The 26,812-nt window shown below is 46.6% G+C and overlaps 1 protein-coding gene across 2 annotated transcripts in view; it reads left to right on the forward strand.

Moving 5' to 3' along the window:
- The window catches only part of LUC7L (LUC7 like), a 235,161-nt gene extending 218,271 nt beyond the window's left edge, over positions 1–16,890 (forward strand). For both annotated transcript variants that reach the window (XM_086941373.1, XM_086941374.1), the window contains one exon: positions 15,138–16,890. In XM_086941373.1, the coding sequence (XP_086797499.1) occupies positions 15,138–15,693 (556 nt within the window). In that variant the 3' untranslated portion in view covers positions 15,694–16,890. The remainder of the gene's footprint in view (positions 1–15,137) is intronic.
- The last annotated feature ends 9,922 nt before the right edge of the window (positions 16,891–26,812 follow it).

A 26,812-nucleotide genomic window follows, 5' to 3' on the forward strand; every position in this document is an offset into this window, starting at 1 on the left:
TACATGTGTGGTGGAAAATTCACTTTTTAGTGTGGTACATGCCCTGGAGCCACCTGCAGTAGGGAATGGTAGAGACCGACACAGAAACAAGCAGGCCAGAATGTAACAAAACCGGTATTACGGCAGGGGTTCACAGAAATGTAGTAGGGGGCTATCCCGGACTGAACAAGAAATAGTTAAAATATACATGTAAGTGACTTCTTGGAGGACATGCACATGTTTTAGGGAATAAAAAAAGATAATTCAGCAATAATTAATTTAAAGGATTGAAAAACTCAATTCCCTGCAGCTAAAAGTTTAATTTAGACCAACATTTCCTTTTACTATTTACGACTTTTGTTTCCAACAGCAGTGCGGGGACAGACTGTGAACAGACATACAATGCACTCACACCCTACTGGGGCAGTGCTTCGCCAGGGTTTCCAAGAATTCCTGCCGTTTCAAAAGCACAAGAAAATATGTTCGACGTTCCGACTGGGTGTCTGCCCCAGACTTCAGTAACGTATTAAAAATCTGCTTACAGCTGCTGCGACTAAGGATGTTTGTCCAATTAAACCTTTCCAGTGATGTTTCACATAAAATCGAGGCCATATCCCCCAAGAAAGTGCGCCAGTCACCTAGTAAAGGCAAAAGGAGGAATTGTACCCATGCAACTGCAAAACAGGCGGAAACCATTTATCACTGAGGTTTTTCTTTGTTGTTTTTTTTAAAGACAGTGCAACAGACAAAAGGATTGAAATGAAGGACGCATGTGTTAAACGCATGGCGTCTATTGGTAGGAAACCTCATACAGACCACTGGCTGCAATTCTCCAATAATGAGTTCTAGTCCGGATGGAGCCATCGTGCACTGCAAGGCTTTAAGTGGGATAGTGAAAGCTAGAGGGCTCTAAAATGAGTTCCAGATAAAAGGCGTAAAGTGGGTTTTGAGGGAAACCAAACAAGCAGGGGCATGCGGGAAGCAACAATTGAAACAAGCGCAGCTGTGAAAGGCCACACTAATTAAAACTAGGCGGGAGGGGAGTGAGAACCACCGCTACGGGCACTATAGCGACGTATTGCAGCCAATGAGGAGCAAGCTGCTGCGCTGCCTACAGAAAAACAAGCCCGACAGTGGTGTATGCACGCGCGCCCAGTCCTCACTTTTCAAGCACTGCACTCGTGCTTGTGGCGCGCTGCTGCTCGCTCCAGCAAGGTGGATACCGCCATAAGCACAAGTGCAGTGCTTGGAAAGTGAACACGATGGCTAAAGACCCTCCTAGAGCAGCTCATGCACGCTGCCTAGGCGAGACCTAAAAAAGGGACAAATACAACAATTCCGGACCCAACCACTTGATGGCGGAACAATGCACAGCATGTGAATCCAGAAATTCTTCAAGCTGTAAAACTACACCGACAGGTAAACTGTTACAATACAATTCACGCTGCCCTCAACACTGGGTATAACTACATAGCACTACACCAAGAGATGCAAAAGGTAAATGCCACCATGTAGATAGGACACCGAATGCAATGCCAACCATTAATATAACAAGCAAAACACAACTCAACAAGAGACAGATGACAGTACAGTACCTACAAGATGCGACAGAATGACTCACTTTGGTCTGCAATGGTAACCCCGGATCTGTAGTGCTTTTTGTTCCTCAGCACACATGACCACAGATTGTGCCAAAAACATTACTGGAGTACAGTCGCACCTCAATAAGAAAACACGTTTTTGCTTCTTTAACTTTGCCCCTTGGTAGCCAATTTGCACAAAACTTCGGGAAGCACAATTTAAAAATCAAGCGTAATACAAGTGGTAATTAACTAGCACATTTTACTCATTTATTAAGGTGAAAAAATCCAAAAGACTGAAAAAAACAAATTAATTTTCCAAACCCAACACTAGATGGCAGGGGAATACAAAGCATGCGAAACGGCAATATACTACAGCAAAAATAGACTGTTACAGAAACCACCTCAATTTCCAAAAACAAGCAGTGGCAAAGCAAGCTTTGCATCCATTATCTCTGAATAGTTTTTCTTGGATTCCTCTTACTGCCAAAGTGATTATCAAATGTATTTTTTGTATTTGCAAGTGTTGGCGATCAATTAAACTTATTTTTCAGTGATAAACATTTGCCGATCCTTGAGCTATCTTCCAAGGGGCTGAAAAAAATTCACTGAATAATAATAATAATAATAATAAAAGCATCTTATATAGCGCCTGGTTACACTAGAAAACAGTGTGTCCCCGCGCTTTAAGGAACAAGGACTGGGCTGAAACAGGGAAAGCTAGGAAGAGGAGAACTGAAGGGGGCCGAAAGAAAAGGATCATATTTTCGGGAATAGGTATGTTTTTAGTTTTTGGCTGAATTTTTTTTCTGATGGTTCCATTCTAAGTTCAATAGGTAGTGAGTTCCATGGTTAACAGGCCAAGTATTTAAAGGATCTACCGCCCATATGTGTCCGGTAGATTCTGGGCACTTGAAAAAGCATACTGCCTTGGGATCTTAAAAATCGTTTAGGTTGGTGCTTGGTCAGTCGTTTTTGAAGGTATATTGGTCCTTTTCCTTGGGCAATACGGTGAGTCATGCACATTGTTTTAAATGTAATGCGTTCACGTATGGGTAACCAATGGAGGATGGCTAAGGCACGTTTCCCTGAGGACCTTCTAGATAAATTAAGTGCCAGTCGGGCAGCTGCGTTTTGGACGCACTGCAGACGCTGAAGGCCTTTTTTGCTTAAGCCCATATACAGTGAGTTGCTGTAATCGAGATGGGGTGTAACTAGAGAGTGGATCAGAGTTTTCCTATTAGTTGCGGGGAGGGAATCCAGGGTTTTACGTAGAGTCTTAAGGATTTCGTAACATTTGCCTGCAATTCCTCTGGTGTGGTGTTCAAGAGACAGAGTAGAGTCTAATCTGACCCCTAGGTTTTTCACCTGCTCGGGGTGTTTTGGTATGGCGCCAAGTTCAGATGGCCACCATGCAGACGACCAGATAGATGGAGTCTTCCCCAACACAAGAAGCTCAGTTTTATTTGCATTTAGGCATAGGCAATTGGTATTCATCCATCTGGCCAGGTCGCTGAGGCATGCCGAGAAGCTAGCTGAGGCTTCCTCGGGCGGTCGAGACAGTGTCACTATTAGCTGGGTGTCATCCGCGTATGACACTATCTCGACCCCATATGGCTCAGCTATTTTAGCCAGGGGTGCCATATACAGGTTGAATAATATGGGGCTCAATATTGTGCCCTGCGGCACCCCATGTCTAAGTGCTCGAATTTCCGATTTTAAAGGGTGGGCAATTAACTTGGAATTTTCTATTAGCCAGGAATGCGCGCATCCATTCGTGAGCCAGGCCATCAATTCCCACTTCGCTAAGGCGTAAGGCGTATCAGGAAAATGCAGTGAATGACCGGTTGCCTACCCATTACATTTGTGGAGTCTCGATACGCTGTTTAATAATTATTCCCAGGTATTCGCCTGTGGTAGAGCATGTAATTTAGGAAACATTGGGAGGTTATATTCTCAACAAATAACTTTTGTTATTGATTGACCTATCTACGCCAAATTTAACACTTAGGCTTGATTTTTAAATTGTACTTCCCTAAGTTTTGTGCAAATTGGCTAACAAGGGGTAAAGTTAAAAGAGCACAACTTATTGTCCTATTGGACCTCTCCACCGCATTCAACACGGTGAACCTTGCATTACTGGTAACTTGTGTTCGACGGCTGGGAGTGACCGGGACAGTAAATGTAAATGTACAGAAATTTATATAGCGCAAAGCACCAACCGGTTTCTAAGCGCTTGCTTAGGGAACCCGTCCTGGTATTCCCCTGTGAGATAACCCCGGCAGGGTATCCGCAAGCTGAAAGCCAGGCATCCCGCCGTGAGGGGCCGTTGTGGAGATTAAGCAAGCTATTGCCCAGAGTTGCAGAGTGTGAACCTGTGAATCGAGTAGGCACCGGAGCGAGAATTGTCGAGTCCATGGACATTTTAGGACTCAAGACCCCGCCGAGCCGGAAATTGAACCCTGGTCCCGCGCTGACCTCTGCTTCCAGGTCTGCCTCCTCTAACCAGTGAGCCACACTTCTCCACTGAATAATCAGATGATAGGATTCATATTTCTAAAATTCCTTGATTAATTAGAGACAATTAACAGGTTTCTCTTAACAAGTCTGTGTTCTTCAGGTCATCCCAGATGCAAGGAGGGCATATTCTGTGCCTCTTACTGGACGGAATCCTGTTTGGAAGTCTGAAAGTATGACATTCTCTTCAATGAATTTGTTCCACGGCCGATAGGTGGATGCACATAAGGTGTTTTTAGGTGCGTGGCTTAGTGTTTTATGTTGGAAGGCAAGCAAAAGGTGGTCTGACCACATGACTGGAGTCCTAGTTTAAAAGGGAATGCTTTTTTGTGGTGTCTTCATGGCAGAGGAAGAACAAGATACCCTTGCATAATGAATGGCAATGCAATGCTGGATGTATGTATTCTATCCAATGTGTACCTTACTGTTATACATTTACACCAGTCTAGTATCATGACTGGAGCAGCAATTTCATCTGGAAACATGAGCCAAACCTATGTCTTCTTGTAAAGAGTGAGACTGATTTGACAACTTGGGTTCCTTGCCTTTCTTTTGGAGGGCTGTTCCCAATGTGTGTATCTGATATTGCGTTCATCGGTACCCACACAATATTAAATATTGTGTCTTCAGTGATTCTTACTTAACCCCTCCTATTTTTTTTATCTATCTCTGGGCTATATTTAATTTGACCACGAAGAGACACTTGTCTGGCTCCCTGTCCCATAGTCCTTTGCCAAATGCCAACTCACTTGATACGGTTGGCAGATGGCTCTGAACTTATGGATTGAAATTGAATGAGGGAAAATGGCAGTAATGCTTTTGGCATCTTAACATCGTAATTCTTCGAACAGTTTTGCAGCTTGTATCTTTTCTGAATTTGCCTTCACCTTTGTGTTGGTTCCTTTCCTCTCTCTTTTTTTTGTTCTTGTTTTTGTTCGATGTTGACTGTCCCACCATTTTTAGGTCTCGCCTTTTCCAAAATTGAGAGAATTCAAGTGCTCAAAATACTCGTCAAACTAAGGTTTTGCAGCGTGAATCTTTCTGGATTCACTATGCTGTGCATTATTCCGCGATCTGGTGGTTGGGTCCGGATTCGTAGTCTTTTTTCTCTTTTTTTTTTTTGGAGCCCAGGTGGGCGTCGACGTCCCACCATTTGGTGCACCTTCGTGACGTCGGCACGCTTCCTGCGGAAGCTCCCACCCTTTGGCGCCGTCTTCAGATTCTTTTTTCCGCCGTTGGGTCTGGATCGTCGCATGACGCTCCGGAGAAGTTTCAGGAGAAAAGAAGGAAATTCACCAAGTTTTTGAGGAAAAAGGACCGAGGGAAGTCGGAGAAGAAGACCTCCTAGAACCAGAACGGAGAAAGAGGAGAAAACCTCGTGATACTCGACGGCCAAGGAGAAAGCGCGCGCAGGGGGCCCCCTGAGCGAGCACATGGTCAACACCCCATTCAAGTTCTGCCGTAATTGCCACCACAAGTACGCGCAGAAGGACCAGCATCCGGTCTGCAACCTCTGCCTGCCGATCGACCACTCCAGCGAGGATTGCAACACCTGTTCAATCTTCACGCAGAAGACTTTGAGAGTTCGAGAGAGACAGAGGGTGGCCCACCACACGATGCAAGGGAAAGGGACCACGCCGAGCCTCTACCAGCTGGGTGCCTCCTCCGATGAAGAGGAGAACATCGCCGAGGGACCAGATGACTTCCCGGTCCTAGAGACCGATGTGAGACCTGCAAAAAAGGTAGGAAAGTCTACGACCCCGAAAACCCAGACAGGGCCGAGAAAGCCTGAGGGAGAACCCCGAAAAGCAGAGGCTAAGTCCTCGAAAGGAGCGCAGGCGACGAAAGTTTCGACGTCCGAAGCCGCATCCTCCGAAAGGCCCAGCGGATCCTTCGAAAAGGACTCGCAGATGGCAAACACCAGCGAAAAGCAAAGGTCGTCGAGGCAGGCCCTCGAGAAGGGACCCTCGAGCGAGAAGACGCTCAGAACGGCCTCGACGTCGAAGGTACCGTCGAAGAGACCAGCCGAAAGGCTCGACGCCGAGCAAGCGGCAGAGATGGAGAAAAAGAGAAGACGGCTCGAGGCCGAAATGGAGAGTATGCTCCAGAGGAAGAGAGCCTTCGAGGAAACAATGAAAAACTACACGATTCCCTCGAAGACCTATTCGACTCCCTCGAAGACCGCTGCGACCGCCGAAGAGGTAGAGGTGCAGGAGGACTTCGAAGCCGAGGAGCCGCCGAAAACGCCAAACCCCACAGATGAGGGAGAAGAGGAGGACTTCTACCGCTCGGAAGGAGATTACCTCCGCGAGAGCTACTACTCAGAATCCTCGGCGTCGCTAGAGGAAGAATGGCAGGATCTCGAGGCCGATAACCCCGAGGAACCTGTGGAGACATACCCTTCGAGGCCTTCGCCGACAGACGACATCGGGGCTTACTATGAGGTTGTTAAGAAGGCTGCAGCAGTCTACAATGTGAAGTTGGAGGAAGAACAGACAAAGGCTGACTTCCTGCTAGAGACTTTGCTCCCCTCACAGACGAAAAGCAGCTTCCTGCCCATGCTGAAGAGCGTCATGGCCCAAGGCACTGAAGCCTTCAAGGAACCGGCCACATGCAGGTCAGTGACCCCGAGGACGGAGAAAAAATACAAGTTCTCCTCCGAGGATCCCCCTTATATCCAGGGCACCGTGGCAGCTGACTCCATAATCGCGGCAACGGCCAGAAGAAGGGCCAACGTGCCAACCACATCTGGGCCAACACCTGATAAGGAAAGCTGGAGGATGGACCTCACTGGAAGGAAAATTGAAAGAAATGCCGCTATGCATTGGAGGATGGCAAACTCCAATGCACTCCTGAATAGACACCAATATCAGCACTGGGATGAGATGAGCCAGTTGCTGAAACACATGCCTGAGGAGTACAGGCAGAGGGCAGCCCACCTCGTGGAGGGGGGAAAGGACATAGCAAACGCATGCCTGAAGACAGCCCTAGATGGGGCAGAAACGTCTAGCAGGCTGATGGCCATAGGCATCACTGAAAGAAGGCAAGCCTGGCTCAGAATATCAGGCTTCAAGGCAGAAGTGCAAAATAACATCCTGAACACCCCCTTCAACGGGGAGACGCTGTTCGAGGCATCAGTAGATGACAAACTGGCTCAGCTGAAGGACAATGAGACAGCCAAATCGATGAGAGCCCTACAATTCAGGGGGATGCGGAGAGGCACCCCCACAAGGAGACCAAATGGTAGAGGGGGAAACCAACATTCGCAACAGTCGCACCACCATGGTCAACAGAGGGCCAACCAATGGTACCAGGGTCAACAGAGGCAGAATTGGAACTCCCAGAATAGGGGCCAGTCCTTTCGAGGGAGAGGAAACGGACGGGGCCAGAGACGGAGAGGTGCTGATCAACCCCCCCAAAAGTGACTCCATGAGGAAGGAGGCGCTCACCCACCCAAAGCCTCAGGGGGGAGAGCACCAACAGCTAAGGGGAGGCTCACACGGACACGGCTCAAGAGAAAACACAACACCAGTAGGGGGAAGGTTGAGATTTTTTCTACACGAGTGGAGAAAAATAACCACAGACAAGTGGATACTAAACATTATACTGCACGGATACTGCATAGAATAGGAAGGATATCCACCACGCAGAAAGCCGAAGAGAAGGGGTCACAAGGGCAAAGAACTGCAGTTGCTCCAAGAGGAAGCTCAAGAACTGCTCCTCAAAGAGGCCATAGAACAAGTCCCGCACAAAGAACGGAACAAGGGGGTGTACTCAAACTACTTCCTAGTACCAAAGGCGGACGAAAGCCTAAGACCCATCCTGGACCTACGGTTCCTGAACACCTACGTAAAAACTCAAAAGTTCAAGATGACTTCCCTGCAAGAGGTCATCCCACAAATAAGGCCCGGGGACTACTTGTCCACGATAGACCTAAAAGACGCATACCTGCACATCCCCATGAACAGGAAACACAAACACATGCTAAGATTCAAGGTGAACGAAGACCACTACCAGTTCACAACCCCGGCTTTCGGACTCAAGTCAGCGCCAAGGGTCTTTACCAAAAGCCTCGCGGCGGTGGCCGCACACTTACGAAGGGAGGGTATACATGTGTACCCCTACCTGGACGACTGGCTCGTGAAAGCAAGCTCTTACACGAGGTGCAAAGCTCACGCAGAACAGGTCACAAGAACACTCACGAACTTGGGCTTCTCCATCCACTGGAGAAAGTGCTCCATGGACCCAGAACAAGTGAAAATCTTCCTGGGAGCCCTGATCAACACGGTCGAATGCAGAGTGACACCCAGCGAGAAGAGAACACTCAGCCTGCTGAGGGAGAAACGTCACTACCAGAAGGGGCAAGTTCTGACAGTGAGGACGGTGAGCAAGATCTTGGGGGTGATGGCGTCATGCATCCACCTGGTCCCCAATGTTCGACTAAAGATGAGACCACTACAGGAGTGGCTGCAACAGCAATGGTCACAAGCAGAAGGAAGTTGGGAAGATCTAGTGGTTGTTACGCACAATGTGCAGGAGGAGATGAAATGGTGGACGAAGGAGAATACAACGATGGGGAAGCCTCTAACGCCACCGGACCCAACTGTGACCATCACCACAGACGCATCCCAGAAAGGATGGGGTGCACACATGAACAGGCTCAGAGTGAGGGGTCTGTGGAACCCAGGAGATGCAGTCAAGCACATCAACTACCTGGAACTGAAAACAGTGTTGCTGGCCCTCAAGGCCTTCCAAAAGCACCTTTACAACAAAAGGGTGATGATACAGACAGACAACACCACAACGATGTTTTACATCAACAAGCAAGGGGGGACTCAGTCATTCCCTCTGTCGAGCTTGGCTCAAGAAATATGGAGATGGGCGGTCCCACTCAGGATAGACCTGCTTGCCATACACCTGCCAGGGAAGGACAATGTGGAAGCGGATTGGCTCAGCAGGCAAGCATCGGTGTCCCACGAATGGGAACTGAACAACCAAGAGACAGAGAAGCTGTTCAGGAGGTGGGGCACACCAACAATAGACCTGTTTGCAACACGCCAGAATGCAAAATGCCAACACTTTGCATCGAGGGAACAGGAACCGATGTCCCATGGGAATGCCCTATGGATAAGTTGGTCAAAGAAATTTGCCTACGCTTTTCCACCGACGCCACTGATCCCCAGAGTCCTGAACAAGTGCAGGTCGAGCAACATGACTCTCATCCTGGTGGCTCCCCAATGGGCAAGGCAGACTTGGTACTCTCAGATTATGGAGATGTCGCAGGGCAGAGCACACAAGTTCCCAAAAAGAAGAGACCTTCTCTCCATGGAAGGGGGACAAGTTCTACACCCAGAACCAGAAAGCCTGTCAGCGTGGCTCCTGAGGACTTAGAGTTCACACATCTAAAACTACCAGAGAGCACACTTCGGGTGCTGAGAGAAGCAAGGAGGCCCAGCACGCGGAAGTGCTATGGGGAGAAATGGAAGAGGTTCACGCAGTGGTGCCATAGGAAAAACCTGGAGAGAAAACTGACTAGAGAGTCTACAGTACTTAGATACCTCACGCACCTGATCAAAGCTAAACTAAGCTCGTCCTCGCTGAGGGTTCACCTGGCAGCGATTGTGGCATACACAAGAGGAGAAACAGGAAGAAGTTTCTTCACTTCCAGAGTAGTTAAAAGGTTCTTGGAAGGAGCGAAGAGAATAGCGCCACCCAAGAGGATGCCGCCGCCGGCATGGAACTTGAACGTGGTACTGACGGAACTCATGAAGCCACCGTTTGAACCCATCCATAAAGCGTCACTACAAATGCTGACAATGAAGACAGCCTTTCTAGTAGCAATAACATCGCTACGCAGAGTGAGCGAGTTACAAGCTTTGACGCTGCAAGAACCGTACATACAAATACACAGTGACAGGGTCGTGATGAGGACAGACCTGCATTTCATGCCCAAGGTAGTATCTAAATTCCACATGAACCAAAGTATCCAGATACCTAGCTTCTTCCAGAAGCCCACGTCAAACGCCGAGAGGGCGCTCCACACTCTGGACGCAAGGCGGGCAGTAATGCACTATATAGAAAGGACAAAAGAACACAGGAAGACGAAACAATTCTTTGTGTCCTTCGCAAGGAGTCTCCTGGGTAGACCAGTGACAGAACACCATAGCAAGATGGATTGCCAAAACAATACAGCTCTGCCACATGCAAGCTGGTGAAGAGCTCACGGAGGGCCCACCCAACCAGAAAGAAAGGGGCAACGATCGCCTTCCTGGCAAACACGCCCATCCAAGACATATGCCTGGCGCAACATGGGCTTCAGTGCACACTTTCACTAAACACTATTGCGTAGATGTGCAGGTGAACAAGAAAGCACAAGTGGGCCAAAGAGTGCTTCAACATATCTTTAACAACCAACGCTCATCTTCCACCCAGCTGCCACATGAGTGACAAAACCGCTACGAAATCGATGCACAGCATAGTGAATCCAGAAAGATTCACGCTGCAAAACGAATAGTTTCTTACCTGTCGGTGTAGTTTTGCAGCTTGAAGATCTTTCTGGATTCACTAGCGAACCCACCCACCTCCGCCAGAAAGATGAGGCTGGAGAAGGTGGAAGGACATAGAGTAAGATAGGAACGTTTAACAAAGACAAATATACGTGAAGGAGTTTACGTTGAAGGAAAGTTTAATACACATAGCCATGGATTCACCACAAGAAAGAAAAGAAAAAAGAATGCGAAGATGGCGCCCAAGGGTGCCGACATCACGAAGGTGCACCAAATGGTGGGACGTCGACGCCCACCCGGGTTACAAAAAAAAAAAGAGAAAAAAGACTTCGAATCCGGACCCAACCACCAGATCGCGGAATAATGCACAGCATAGTGAATCCAGAAAGATCTTCAAGCTGCAAAACTACACCGACGGGTAAGAAACTATTCACTTTTTTCTGTGCGGTTTTCTTCGAGTTCACGTGAATCACGTGACCAAACAAGCACACGCATCAGCCTCCCTCCCTCCCTCCTATTTGCATTATTTCACGGCCGCCACCACATCAAAGGTGTTTTCCTACCCTTTGTGTCTCCAAGATAACTTGCTATGATAGAAATGCATCGGGATTGATGTAACAATAAGTAATTGTTACAACAATGCTTCAAATACAAAACTGCAGTCATATTCCTTGTTCCTGATTGTCTGCTTCTTTCGATGTTCTCTTCTTGTTCTCATTTCTTTCTCAAATCTTTGTGCTTGTTCGCTCCTTTTACAGTTTTGCTCTTGCCTCCCTCATCTTTCTTGTGTCCTATTCTATGCTTAATCATTTTGCATCGCTCTCATTTCCCTCTTCTTCTCTTTTGTCTCGTGCCTGCTCAATTCTCTCTCCTCCTAGTACTGTTTCTTCACCTTCTCTCCCTTTAGCTCGATCTTCAGTGTTGTAAACGTATGCATGAGCTACTCCCAGCACTTACCCATCTTTCCGTCGCGTTCACACATGGAGTTTGTAGTAATATTTCTGTTCATAAATGCAGCAGTAGTGCTGAAGAGAAGTTGGTGATGAATTGAATATAAAACAAAAAAAAAGACAAAGCAAAACGTGTTTGTTCTTGTTTACTGTAAGCGGGGAAAACAGCAGTACTGTAAATATATGTATAATTGGTTCCTCACGCTGCACAATAACCTAGCACCCGTCACGTGACCCCGTCAGCCACTCATGGCTCTTAGCAAACAGTCTCCGGGGCTCGCAGTTTTCAATTCACATGCAAAGTAAGTGCTGCTGACTATACAGCCTGAGGTCACAGCTGCAGGAGGTCACATGACATGGAGGGCACACAGTAGCTGTGCACAATCCCTGCAGATGTTTGTACGTTGAAATAATTCGGCCGTCGGCGGTTTACTGCTCTTGGATTTGTTGGGGTGCCGGCTTGAGTGAGGGGCGCCAGGTACAAACCTCTTCCTCGCCTGGTGTACTACTTAAAATGCAGGCACTGAGTCCTGCACCCCTGTACTTTGAAAAGGCAAGTACAACCCTTTTCAGCAGCTTTCAATATTTAACTAAAAGTTTTAGCCGGAGAGTACTGGCTCGCCGGGCTGGCCTTAGGAAGCTGGGCCCGGGGCGCTGATATTCGTGGGGCGCAACAGGGAGCTGCCTGGCATAATGTTATGCAAAAAGCAGCTTGTCCATCCTACTTGGTCTCCATTGGGTGCCGGGAAAGACATTTAATTAACCCTTAAGGTACTTCCTCGTAATTGTTAGCCCACCCACCCCATCTTCCTCACACCTCCAGGACCCCCCCTCCCCTCCCCACTCCCCACTCCCAACAAACGCCAATCTCTCCATACCACCCAGGGTGCTGTCCCAGTAAATCCGATTTCGGGCCGGCTCCGCTGGCTCAGTAAACAAGCATTTATGAAAATGCAATAGGTCTCGCCTTAACTTTACTTCTTCCATGCTATTCTTACCTCTCCCTTACTGTCGTTCTGCCCATAGCGCTTTCTTCTGATCTCCATCTCTTCTAGCCACACTAGGAATTCGACTTCACTCTACCTTCTCCCTAAGCAAACATTTGTAATGCAATACGTCTCGCCGCTACGCATGTTTAACCTATTGGCATTATAAATGACAATGCCTTTCTATTTATTTTTTTAAAACCAAATCATAAATAAATGGCATTCTCATTTACAATGCCAATAGCTCATTTTTTAGTGTAACCCTTCCAGCTTGCAAGCCTGCCTGAAAGCACCATCTAATTTTAGTTCAGCATCTCAATATGCAACTATATGGTAATGACGCTTCGTCACATTTCTTTGCCTATAACCAGTGATTTTATTCTAAGGAACGTTTTACCCCCGTTTCATTGGTTGCCTCTGCCATCATAGACATTAACTCCTATAGCACCATCAAGGGTCAAGTGATGTGCTCCCCGACACTACAGGAAAGGCTTGTTATACCCTAGACTTTACAAAGGTATTTTGTAGTGGTATGGCATGCTGAAATGTATTGTGATAACAATAATATTCATTATCTTTTAAGTACTCACTGCTATGGTGCACAGGACAAACAAAGCAGGCATTAAAACAAAAAACAAACAAGCATTAGCAATGCAATAGGTCTCGCATTCACAAGAGTTTGAGCTATTACTATTACAAAAAACAATGCCTTTTATTTTTGTTTTCATTTTAAAAACATAAAGGGCTTTGTCATTTACAAAACCAATAGCTCCAACTTTCCTACTGCGAGACCTATTGGCAACGCCAGTGCTTGTTTGCCTATTCCAGTCTCTCCGGATATCATATTCCACTTCGCAGAAATGGTCACCATCTTCATATTCCTTTTTTTTTCTTTTTTTGTCGTTTGGTCGGAAAGCATTGCTGAAAGCTCTCCCATCACCAAAAAGATTCAATTAAACGTTTGTCGAGGAAAAAGCTGAAGTGCTGGAAAGAAAACAGTTCATCAAAACTTCACATCGAGGGAAGACCAGAGAATGTCTTGACCGTGGGCCTTCTGTTCTGTATGATACAGAAAACACCTTTTTTTGCCTTAAGTGCCATGGCAAGATTGCACAAACATTATCACCAGGTGTGCAACCTTTGCCTTCCGATAGACCACAGAAGTGACAACTGAGGCCTGCCCAGACTACAAAGTGAAGACCTTAAAGGCGAGAGACAAACTGAGGGAAGCGCACTATGCCATTCAAGGTCAGGAAGAGACTGCTGGTTCAACCTGCTGTGTCTTTTTCAGATGCGCTCCTTACCTTGTAGGGACTGAAACCCCAAAATATCCTATGGGAGCGTCTATCAGGTGGCAGCTTCACTGTATTCAGAACACCTTTGTTTGGATTATTAATGGGCTATGGAAGCTCAGTAGTTTATTACTTGAGGCCTGCTCTGTACTGCTTGTCAGTGAAGACATTTGTGAGTTCGAGATTCTTACTCAGATTATCAAATATGTGCATAGTGCTGCTCCTGAGTGCTTGACCCATAAAAAGTTTCTGTATCTTTCCTGTCAAACTGTGTGTTCTGTATATCTTTTCCTCATGCTTGTTTCCAGTATAAATTGCAAGTCTTGTGGAGATTGAAGATTTAAGGTGGAATCCATAGTGAGGCATTGACTTTTAATTTTTTGGATTTGTCTAAATTTGCGACTTGTGCGTTGGTTCTGTTTGGTCTGTGGTATGTGTGTGTCCCCTATTATATTGCCATTTTTGTGCTCGCTCATTCCCTTACCTCCAGCTGCATCATCAGTTCTGTAAAACACTTGTCAGGAGCAGAGTTGGAGCCAGAAAATAAACAGTAAAATTTACATTTGAATAGCAGAAAGCTAACACTTGTGGATCGGGGAACCTTCAGAGTGGAAGGGCGTATTGGTAAATTTTTCCATTTCAAAGGGGGTGTAAGGACTAACTTGGACAGGCTTTGAGAAGACCTGTCCAAAGCCTTCCCATCACGTTACTTTTTAATATATGAGGCTGTGCATTAAATGTTAACTGTGCACGTACCCGTTTATCGTTTCTGAATACCTATCTCAATGGAAGATACCATGCTAAATGTTAATTTGTCTGTTGCATAGTTCTTCAAAGTAGGTATTTATTCAGATCAAACGTCACTTTCTCCTTTTTTTTAAAATAAATACTTGGTATATAGTGGCTGCTTTCAGCAAGATGACACCTAAAAGGAAATGTGTGGCAGAAACTTTGTGTCCATAAAGAAATAAAACTTAAACATGCCTATTTGCTACAAGACTAAAGTGTTCCTTTTGACATTTTTGGGGCTCTTTTCTATACACCGTGAGATGCTGGAATACTTAGCATGTAGGTAACTTTTCCAGGTCTTCCGTTCAAGGGCAACTTTTCCAGATCTTCCGTTCAAAGAATTCATTGCTGTCACTGATTTAATCTTTTCTAAAATTGTAAGTAGTAGTAGTAAACAGTTTCTTAATGTACAAGATTGGAATTGTTTGGTTCTGTGCCGGAGTTCCTCATTTTAATACTAAAGTATAAGGACTGCAGGCTTTGTAGTTTTCTCAATGGGATATGAATTGTTTGACAAATATGCTCTCTGTTCTCTAAGGTCTTCAAGAGACAAACCTTCAAGAGGAAAATCCAGAGAAAAGTCCAGAGACAGATCCAGGGGCAAATCCAGAGAAAAATCCAGGGGTAAATCCAGAGAAAAATCCAGTGGCAAATCCAGAGAAATATCCAGAGGCAAATCCAGAGAAAAATCTAGGGGCAAGTCCCGAGAAAAATCTAGGGGCAAGTCCCGAGAAAAATCCAGGGGCAAGTCCCGAGAAAAATCCAGGGGCAAGTCCCGAGAAAAATCCAGGGGCAAGTCCCGAGAAAAATCCAGGGGCAAGTCCCGAGAAAAATCCAGGGGCAAGTCCCGAGAAAAATCCAGGGGCAAGTCCCGAGAAAAATCCAGGGGCAAGTCCCGAGAAAAATCTAGGGGCAAGTCCCGAGAGAAATCCAGGGAGACGTCCCGAGAGAAATCCAGGGAGACGTCCCGAGAGAAATCCAGAGAAAAATCAGAAGAGCGAGAAGATAAGATAATTGCCGAAATAAAAGATGAAGACACCAATGGGAGGTCTTATGAAAAAATGTGTGAAGAAATGGCAGCGGAAGAAACATGAATTCTTTAAATTTGGCCCTGTAAATAGTCAATTAAACATTCTTCTATATATATACAGCTTACAATTCTACCATTTTTACTCAACTCACTTTTTGTAGTCTTGAAAGTATCTGGTTTGGAAAATAGCTGGGTAATTGCAATGTATGTATGTACTGTTCAGTTTTGTTAGCAGATGTTTAAATAAACTTGACCGGTAGATTCATAAACATGCCAGTTATTTGTAGAAAACAAATGAACTGTTTCAAGTGGGTTAACTAAGATGCGCATGTGTGGCATGACCGGTAGCCAAGTGCTGAAATGATTCAGCTTTTACTTGATTGCATTTTTGAAAACTAGATTATTTTTTACAGAAAACTGGTTATCGTCTTAGCAAGGTGGAAACTATATATTGTGTTTCATAATGCCATTTGGGAAGCCCTGGTTTCATCTTCAGTCATTACACTATCCTCTGCCCCTACAGCCTGTTAATTTCCACCCTTGTAGTGGTAGCCTAACATGCCTTGCCTCAATGTACCACAAGGTAGGGTAAGTACCCAGAGTTTTTTTTTACTCCAGGCAACCCGTGGGATTCCAAATTGCTTTCCCTGAATATCTAGGTGTCTACCTCAGAAAGCCATGTTTGGCAACACAAAGAGCAAAATAAATGTTTGCTTCGGCAAATCTGGTCCAGTTAATGGTAGGATCAAGAAATAGTTTAGTTCTTGTGCAATACCAAAATGTTTCTCCTAGTCAGGATGTAGTTGCGAGTCAAAACATTGCTTTGTCTTGGGCACTGAATCTTCTACATTTTCCTTGCTGCAAGGGCTTTTCTAATCCAAACCTGTGTCTTGCAGCAGATGTTTCACTCAAACGTTCAGCGTGCTCCCACTCATTCTTCTAATCCCTTCAAGAATCTGTTGAAATAGCTATATGAATCAGCCCCACTAGTGTGTCCCATGATGCCTCCTACTGACCCATTTGTTTGCTGATGTAAACTGGTGTGCTTCCCCATTCTTCTTTTGTACAATATGCAAAGGTAACCTGCTTGCTTGATTTACAGGTTTGCTACAAAGTTCTTGAAGACCATTTTTTCCATAATGTTGTGTAAACACTTCAACCAATTCTAGCTAGTACATTTTTCTGTTTGAATTTTCCTTTTACGAGTGATGTGAAGGAAAGTTTTTGCTGTGGAATAAATGAGCACCTGTTATCTTGATTACATTGGAGTTTGAATGTTCTTGGTTTAGTTTTTAGTATTTGAGGCAGATCCACAGGTATGAAGGGGAAGAGCAAGAACCAGAGATTGCAACTTCTGCATTAAAAAATAATCTTGACTGCGATAGCTTATTTTTTATCCACTGAAAGGCTTGGTATACTTATTAGCCATTGAGTCATTTTTTGCCATACTGAATGACTGCAACTTTTTCCGAAACCAGCGTTTATTCAAAAACATGCATGCTAGTTCCATGTGAAATCACTTCTCTATTGTTCGGGTTTTTTTCTTTAGCGTTCATTTTTTTGTAGCATTTAGAGTATTCCAAAGTTGCATGCTCCGCATCTTCTCTCCAGAATGTCAGTTGGGTCTGAAATTTGAAAGTTTGCCCCATGTGTTTATTGCAGATTCATTTGCCTGTCGTTTAGCGTTTGTTCAGATTCTCATCCAGGGGATACTCATCAATAGTCATAATCTATGAATAATCCCCGCCCATGTGCGGGATCCCGGAGCATATAGAAAATACATATAAATATATATGTATATATATGTGAAAACATATTTGCAGCCTAAAACATTTCCCAACTGGCAAAATTTGCCGCAAAATTACATAAATTAGCATACATACAGTAGGACTCTTCCAAACCCTAAGGAAGAAAGAGAGCAGAAAACATTTGTTTACAACAATGCTTTATTGCCATAGGAAAAACCTGTAAATGCAGGCATTTGCCAGTAGGCTGCAGTAGAGTATAAAGCAAACAAATAAAACTGACACCTTGCCTTTAAGGCATTAGAGTAGGGGTACCGTGCCTTTAAAACCTGAAGGCAATCCCCTGCTCCCATGGTGCACCACAGGTGACAGTTGGGTCAGTTCTTTTTTCCGGCTCCTTCTATGAGGATCCTGGAGCTTGAGCTCTTCAGTTTTCAACTGAAATTGTTTTTTTGAGACAGTTTTCTCTTATATTTCGACATTTTTTAAATAAATAAGGCTTCTGATTTATTTTTCTGTGGTAACCCACAAGAATTTCCTGTCAGAATGGCTGCTCTGTTCCGGAAATGTCCTTCTTGTGACAAAAAGATGGCTCTGACTGACCCACATTCTGTGTGTATTTTGTGCCTTCCATCTACACACATTCCTGATCAGTGCCATCACTGTAAAAAATTTATAAGTCGGACTCTTCGCGACAGGGAGAAGATTCGACTTCATGCCATGCAGGAGATGGACAAAAGTCACCAGGTGGGTGCTTCCACAGCCCCTAGATCTTCTCCTACAAGCAAGCACGGCCAAAAACGGCGTCATTCCAGTTCTCCTGTCCCCAGAAAGAGGAATGAAGGTCGAAGAACTCCGTCGAGGTCGCCGTCAAAGGCCCAGATCATCTACACGACGTCGAAGATCTCCGCCGCAGTCAAGTAAGTCGGCGTCGAGGCGCCATACTTCGGGCTCGAAGTCCATGGCTGCTACTACATTTAAGTCTCCGTCAAGGCTTCCGTCGACGTCGAGACACTCTCCGCCGCCCCGGAGGGGATCGGCGTCGAGAGCTAGGACGGCATCTAGGTCGCCGCTGACTAGCGGGCCGCCGTCGAGAGGGACTGTCAGATCCCATCCTTTGACGTCCAGGAGGTCGACGCCGAGGCGACGCCAGGAAAGGTCGCCGTCGACGCGACGTCTAGGAAGGTCATTGAGAGGCTTCGTCGATACAACGTCATAGAGTATCTCCACCTGGTCGACGTCGAGGGAGATCGACGTCGAAGTCTCCGGATCGACGTCGAGGTTCTCAGTCGAGCCTTTCTCGACGTGATCGATCACCGTCTAGAGCATCAAGACACCGCTCGACGCCACTAGTCACCCAGACGTCTTCGACGTCGAGGCTTTCGCCGTCGAGGGATAAAGTGACGGTAGTGGTGGAGTCCCCTGGTTCTAAGGCTTCAGGAGGCAAATCATCATCTCCTGGCTTGAACATCGTGCAGGTCTCTCCAGAATCTTCGCCCTGATCTGCAGGCAGCTTGGTGTCTCAACATCCTCAAGGGGCTGTATCTAGACAGAGTAGTCCGGGCTCCGATTACTCCCGTACATATTCCCCGTCTAAGGCAAGAACTCCGGCCAGACCATCTAGATCTCCTCGGAGTCCCAGATCATGTTCTCCAGTGCGGCCAAGAACACCTGTCAGACCAAGATCTCCAATCCGGCCAAGACCGAGGTCTCCAAGACATCGCTCTAGGTCCAGGGACAGTCACAGCAGGAATCGTGACAGGTCCCATAAGAGGCGGCGTACAAGATCTTCCACAAGATCGTCCTCGTCTAGGTCGTCTTACCGAGATTACTCTCCGACCTTCTCCTCTACGCCTCCTTCCAGAGTCTCTCCAATTGATGACCTCGCGACTTTCTCCGATGTGCTGGGCAGGGGAGCAAAAAAGCTGAATATTACGCTGCACACTCCAGTGGTTCCCACTTCTGTGATTTTTGATACCCTCCGTCATCGCACAGCGCCCAGGCCTCTACTGCCCCTGGTATCCGGCCTCCTAGAACCGGCTATGGCTACTTTCCTCACACCAGCAGTGGTGGAATCTGTTCTATCTCGGATAGCCAAGAAGTACAAGGCCCCTGCAGAGGATCCCTTGTTCCTCAGATCGGATCCTCCTGCGGATTCCATCATTGTGGCGGCTGCCATGAAGTCCCATGCAGGCTCTACTTTTTCCTCAGTACTACCTGAAAAAGATAGTAAACTTATGGACTCTTTTGGTAGGAAGGTATGCAACACCTCTTCTTCCTTTATGAAGGTGGCTAGCGCTTCTGCCTTGCTTGGATGGTACGACAGGTCCCTTTGGGACTCCCTGACTCGCTTTACAGACAAGCTCCCCAATGAAGATCGCCAAGATTTTCTGGAGACTATACAGGAGGGAGGCCTTGTAGCCAATCAAGTTATTAGCGCCGCAGTGGATGCCTCTGACCTTGCGGCTCATAGTGATTCAAGTGGTATTTGTTCCCGTCGTTTGGCCTGGCTCCACCTGACAGGGCTCAAGCCAGACGCCCAGAAGAAGATTTTGAATTTGCCCTTCAATGGGAAATCTCTGTTTGGTCCACACACGGACGACGAAATGTCCAAAATGAAAGCAGAAATGGACACCGTCAAAGCTGTGGGATTAGAAAAGCGCAAGGAGTTCAAGAAACGCTTTCGCCAAGGAGACAGGAGGTCTTTCCAACAGAGGGTTCAAACCCCTCAGTGGCAATCCCAGTCTCAGCAGAAAACGCAGTTCCAGCAGCGCCGTCCTGGCAGAGGAAGAGGTGGCAATAACAAACAGCAGCCCTCCTCAAAGCAACCTCCTAAGCCCTGAGCCATTGCTTCCTCCACGTCTGTTCGCCACTACGGTGGGAGGGAGTGTTTCTCATCATCTGGCAGACTGGGTATCCATTACAAAAGACAGATGGGTGCTGAATATTGTGCAGCATGGTTACTTGCTGAGGTTCAAATCTCCTCCTCCGCAAGTCCTCCTCCAATCGCGACATCTTCCACGTTCCAAGAGTCAATTGCTACAAGACGAAGTCCCCGTCCTTCTAGAGAAGATGGCCATAGAGGAGGTTCCCTCAACTCACAAAAATCAAGGAGTGTACTCCCGATATTTCTTGGTTCAAAAACGAGCAACTGTCAAAGAATACAGGCCCATTCTAGATCTTCGAAGGCTAAACAAATTCATACGAAAAGAAAAGTTCTGTATGCTCGCCCTGCACCAGATCTTCCCACATCTTCATCAGGGAGACTGGATGTGTGCCATCGACTTGCAGGAAGCCTACTTCCACATACCAGTGTCAGTCAAGCATCGGAAGTTTCTAAGGTTTCAGATCGGACGTCGTCACTACCAATATCGAGTGCTGCCGTTTGGCCTGAAATCTGCACCTCGGACATTCTCCAAGTGCATGGCGGTGGTGGCTGCTTTTCTCCGCAAAAGAAAGATCTTCGTCTATCCATATCTAGACAATTGACTTTTGAAGAGCTCCACCCCGTCGCTGCTTCAGAACAATCTGTAGTTATGCCTCAAACTGATGGACTCGTTAGGTCTTCACGTCAATCTGAAAAAATCAGTTCTCAACCCTCCCAGCAGATCCGCTACCTGGGTGCTTCTCTGGACTCACTACAGGAAAGTGTGTGTCCTTCGGAGGAGAGGTTGTCATCTATACTCCTGAAGGGTCGCCTTCTTCTGGACAATCAGGCCCCTACAGCCAGACAAATGTCCTCTCTTCTGGGATCGATGGCTTCATGCATTTACATCGTGCCCATTGCTCGCCTTCACATGAGACCTCTACAACAAGTCCTCGAAGATCAGTGGTCTCGGAGATCGGATCAGTGGGAAGACCGGGTGTTGCTTCCTCAAGAAGCCAGGGACTCGATCAGATGGTGGTTGAAACGATCCAATCTCCTCAGAGGAGTGCCATTCCATCGTCCTCCATCTCAGTCAATTGTCACGGATGCCTCCCTTCAAGGCTGGGGTGCTAACATGGACCGACTCCAAGTTCAAGGCCTCTGGTCCGAGGTAGAGCAAGGCTACCATATCAACTTCCTGGAGCTTCGAGCAGTTCATCTTGCTCTCAAGTCTCTTTATCCTTCTCTGCGCACCAACCACCTCCAGGTTCAGACGGACAACACGACAACTATGTTCTATCTGAACAAACAGGGAGGCACGAGGTCAAGAGTCTTGTCTCTGGAAGCACAAGCCATCTGGCATTGGCTCCTAGCAAGAGGCCTGTCCATCGTGGCAGTTCATCTACCAGGAATTCAAAACGTCCAAGCAGACTGCCTCAGCAGAATCTTCGTAGAAACGCGCGATTGGGTGCTCAACGAGGAAGTGGCTCAAGAGGTTTTTCGGTGTTGGGGCGTACCGGACGTAGACCTTTTCGCAGACGCGGCCAATACAAAATGTCCCGTCTTCGTGTCCAGGTTCCCCCAACAAGGATCACTGGGGAATGGTCTTTTGATCAGCTGGTCGCAGACATTACTCTAAGCCTTTCCTCCCCTGCCTCTGATCCCGGCGGTGCTCCAGAAGTTCTACAGGACCAACACCAGAATGATCCTGATGGCACCAGAGTGGCCACGCCAGTGGTGGTACCCCGATCTTCTACAGATGTCGGAGGTTCCTCACCGGCGCCTACCATGCCGTCCAGACTTGTTGACCAAAGAACAGGGGAAGGTGTTTCACCCCAACCTTCCTTCCCTTCGCTTGACGGCATGGCTCCTGAGGTCATCCAGTATGGACATTTAGACCTCCCAGCAGACTGTATGACTATTCTTAAAGAATCAAAGCGACCCTCCAATTGGAAGTCCTACGCTTTCAAGTGGAAGAGGTTCTTCTTATGGTGTCATGAGCACTCTCTTGACCCGGTACATGGCCAAGAGCAGGTGATTCTTCCATATCTATTGCATTTAGCGAGATCAGGCCTGAAATACCCCTCCATCAGGGTTCATTTAGCTGCAATCACAGCATATAGGAAGTCTCCTAATCAGACATCTTTCTTCCTTATGCCTGTAGTTAAAGATTTCCTAGAAGGTCTGGAAAAAGTCTTCCCACCGGTGAGGTCCCCCTCCCCTCCCTGGGAGCTTAATATTGTCCTGACTAAGCTGATGAGTGCTCCTTTCGAGCCTATACATAAGGCCTCTTTGCAGCACTTGACCTGGAAAGCTGCCTTTTTAGTGGCGATTACCTCTGCCCGTCGGGTCAGTGAAATCCAGGCCTTGTGTTGCAAGGAACCTTACACAGTTTTTCATGCCAATAGGGTGGTCTTAAGAACGCACACAAGTTTCCTGCCTAAGGTAGTTTCAGACTTTCATATCAACCAGTCTATTACCTTACCTACCTTTTTTCCTAATCCTTCCACTCCCCCGGAGAGGTCATTACACTCTCTGGATCTCCGGAGGGTCCTAAAGTTCTACTTGTCAAAAACCCTGGCTCTGAGAAAGTCTGACCGGCTTTTTGTTAATTATGGCAGTACTAATACTGGCCTGTCAGCTTCTAAAAGGTCCATTTCTCGCTGGACTGTCTCCTGTATAGCTTTAGCTTATCAACTAGCTAACAAGAACTTACAGGGTAAACCACATGCACATTCTACTAGAGGGAAAGCTTCCACTACAGCTCTCCTTCGTAATGTTCCTATTTCTGAGATTTGTAAAGCGGCAACTTGGCGGTCTGTCCATACCCTTACCCGTCATTATTGCCTGGACTCATACTCAGGCCGATGCCAGAGTAGGGCAGGCCTCTTTGAGGAACTTATTTGCATAAGATGTATTTGCAATATATGTCTTAGTCATTCTGTGAAGTTTTTATACTTCTTGCTCGTCCACGAGACTTTGGGTATGAGCTTGCTAATCTATTCATAGATTATGACTATTGATGAGTGTCCCCTGGATGAGAAGGATTAGTTACTTACCTGTAATCCTAGTTCTCATCCAGGGGTATACTCATCAAAGTCATAAGCTCCCGCCCACCTCCCCGGACGAGCAGAGTTACAAAGTTATGAGATGTTTTATTGTGGATCTCCTCAGGTGTTATGCACCTCCAAAAAGAACTGACCCAACTGTCACCTGTGGTGCACCATGGGAGCAGGGGATTGCCTTCAGGTCTTAAAGGCACGGTACCCCTACTCTAATGCCTTAAAGGCAAGGTGTCAGTTTTCTTTGTTTGCTTTATACTCTACTGCAGCCTACTGGCAAATGCCTGCAATTACAGGTTTTTCCTATGGCAATAAAGCATTGTTGTATACAAATGTTTTCTGCTCTCTTTCTTCGGGTTTGGAAGAGTACTACTGTATGTATGCTAATTTATGTAATTTTGCGGCAAATTTTGCCAGTTGGAAAATGTTTTAGGCTGCAAATATGTTTTCACATATGTATGTATTTTCTATATGCTCCGGTATCCAGCACATGGGCAGGGATTATTCATAGATTATGACTGAGTATACCCCTGGATGAGAACTAAGATTCTGTTCCAGGGGATACTCATTAATAGTCATAAGCACTGAATTATCTCCGCCCATGAGCGGGGACCCGGAACACATAACCAATATACATATATATGTGTAAATATAACCAAAAGTACAAAGTACTAAGTAATTATACACATATACATGTATAATAACCATAATATGCAGCCTAACATTAACACTTAGGCTAATCAAACCAAACCTTACACGTTCTGAAGCATGAAAATATGCTGTATATAAATGCAATAAACAGGCATGAGCCTAAAATGCATTTCATAGACATGAAAAACCTTTTATTTTCATCAAAGAACCTGTTGTAAACAGTTATTAGCCTAAAAAGGCTGCATATGAAAAAATGTCTGTGTACAGAAAATCAGACTGGCACCCTGCCTTTAAGGCCCCAGAGAATCTGCATACTTTGCCTTTAAGGCCTCCAGGAGAACTCTGTTCCCATCATGCCCCACAGGTGACAGTTAGGTCAGTTCTTTTTTCCGGCTTGTTCTGTGAGGAACCTGGAACTTGAGCTCTGCTCATTTGAAGTATTTTCTGTCAAATTGTTTTTTTCTTGCCTTTTTTTGATAAAATATAGCTTTTGTGGTGGTTTGTTATCCTTTTCTGACTAAGCTGTTGGTGTTTTTTAGTCAGAATGCCACCTTTATTTTACGAATGTCCTTCCTGTGGGAAGATGTCGAAAAACCGTGGCGAGAAGAGTTCTAAAGGCCTATTATCTGCTAAGCCATCTTCTCAGCCTAAACGTCGAAGATCAGCGTCTCCAGAAGGTAGAACTAAGAAACATCGACTCCAGGGAGCGTCGGCGTCAAAAAAGGTGCGCTCGACGTCGAAGACAAGATCGACGTCAAAGAGCTCCATCGACGTCGAGGACTTCGCCGGTGAGTCAATCGCCGTCGCAATCCCTTTCGACGTCGAGGCAACTGGTGTCGATTGCATTGAGGACGACGTCTGGAGTGCAACGCTCGACGTCGAAGGATCGTATGAGGTTGACGTCGAGGGACGAGAGATGTCCGACGTCGAAGGATCGTGTGGCGACGTCGAAGGATGTGTCGACATCAAAGGAAAAAGGTTCGACGTCGAAGGAAAAAGGGTTGACGTCAAAGGATAAAGAGTCGACGTCGAGGAAGAGTCATCGGTCGACGTCGAGAGGGAGACATACGTCGTCGAGGAAAAGATCGACGTCGAGAGAAAGGAGGACGTCAAAGTTCATTGGTCTCTGAACACAGTGCAGTGTCGAAAGCTTCTAAGTCTTCCGCAGAGCTGAATATTGTGCAGGTGTCACCTGAAGCTTCACCTGAACATACAGAGCGGCCTATTAACTTGTCACTGAGGTGGTTGGAAAGTATAAGGCATTGGAAGATGCGTCTGATAATGGGGGAGAGAGCTCCAGTCCCTCGGACGGAACTGCATAGAAGATCACGCTCAAGGTCCTTAGTGAGAGAGAAATCTCGTACAAGGGAGCGTAGGAGGCAGGGATCTGCAACTCATCAAAGAAGACGTAGAACTCCTACTCCGTCTTCTACATCGTCTTAGTCTTATTCAAGATCTTCATATAGAGACTATTCTCCGACTAAATCTTCTACTCCTCCTTCCAGAGTGTCTCCAGTAGACGATTTAAGCACATTTAATGATGTATTATGTTGTGGAGCGAGTAAATTCAGCATCAAAATGGCAGTTCCCCAGGTAGCAACGTCAGTCATCTTCGAAACCTTGCATCACAAGACTGGCAGGCCTCTCCTACCGTTAGTGCCCGGATTGATTGAACCAGCAATGAGGACATTCCTAACTCCGGCCACGGTGGGTTCAAGTCCTTCTAGGATTGCGAAGAAGTACAAGGCTCCAGAGGAAGACCCAATGTTTTTGCGGTCTGACCCACCACCAGACTCCTTGATTGTAGCAGCAGTCAGAAAGGTGCATTCGGCAGCATCTACCTCTTCTGCTCCACCTGAAAAGGACAGTAAGAGTATGGATTCCTTGGGGCGAAGGATGTGCAATACCTCAGGATCGGTCATGCGAGTGGCTAGTGCGGCTGCTCTATTGGGCCGCTATGACCGTCTGCTCTGGGACTCAGTGGCTCGTTTTGCAGATAAACTCCCTAAAGAGGATCAGAAAGACTTCCTGGAAATAGTGGAGGAAGGAGGTTTGGTGGCTAACCAGAGCATTAGCGCGGCTGCTGATGCGGCGGACTTGTCGGCTCATGGCTATGCACACGATGTTTGCGCAAGACGTACTGCCTTGCTTCGCCTTACGGGGCTAAAGCCGGAGGCACAGAGGAAAATGGTCAATTTACCTTTTAATGGATCAACTCTGTTTGGATCTCATGCAGACGACGAGATATCTAAGATGAAGGTGGAGTTGGACACTCTGAAGGCCGTAGGCCTTGAGAAGAAAAAAGAATTTAAACGTCAGGGTACTTTTCGTCCCTATGACAAGAGATCTTTTCAACAAAGGAGTCAACAAACGAATTGGTCTTCGCAAAATCAAGGCCAGAATCAACAAAGATCGCAATTCCAGCAGCGGCGGCCTTGACGAGGCAGAGGCAATGGAAATAGGCAGCAGTCATCAGCTGCCAAGCAGCCTCAGAAACAATGAACGGATGCTTCCTCTACAACCGTGTCCCACTCCGGTTGGAGGCAGTATTGTGCGTTATCTGGACGAGTGGAAACAGATCACGAAGGACAGATGGGTGCTGGATGTCATTCAGAACGGGTACCTTTTGAGATTCAAGAAGGCACCCCCTGGCATGCGCCCTCTAAAGATGGTACAGTGGAATATGAAGCGCTTACAACAGGAGGCGAACGTCCTCCTGAAGAAGAAGGCCATAGAACCAGTTCCTTTCCAGCAGAGAGGTCAAGGCCTGTACTCTCGATTTTTTTCTTGTGCAGAAAAAAGGTTCAGTCTCAGAGTTCAGACCCATTCTGGATTTGAGGCGACTGAACAAATTCATTC

Source organism: Lissotriton vulgaris, chromosome 10 (assembly GCF_964263255.1).
Source record: "Lissotriton vulgaris chromosome 10, aLisVul1.2, whole genome shotgun sequence".
In the NCBI taxonomy this organism is placed as follows: Eukaryota; Metazoa; Chordata; class Amphibia; order Caudata; family Salamandridae; genus Lissotriton; species Lissotriton vulgaris.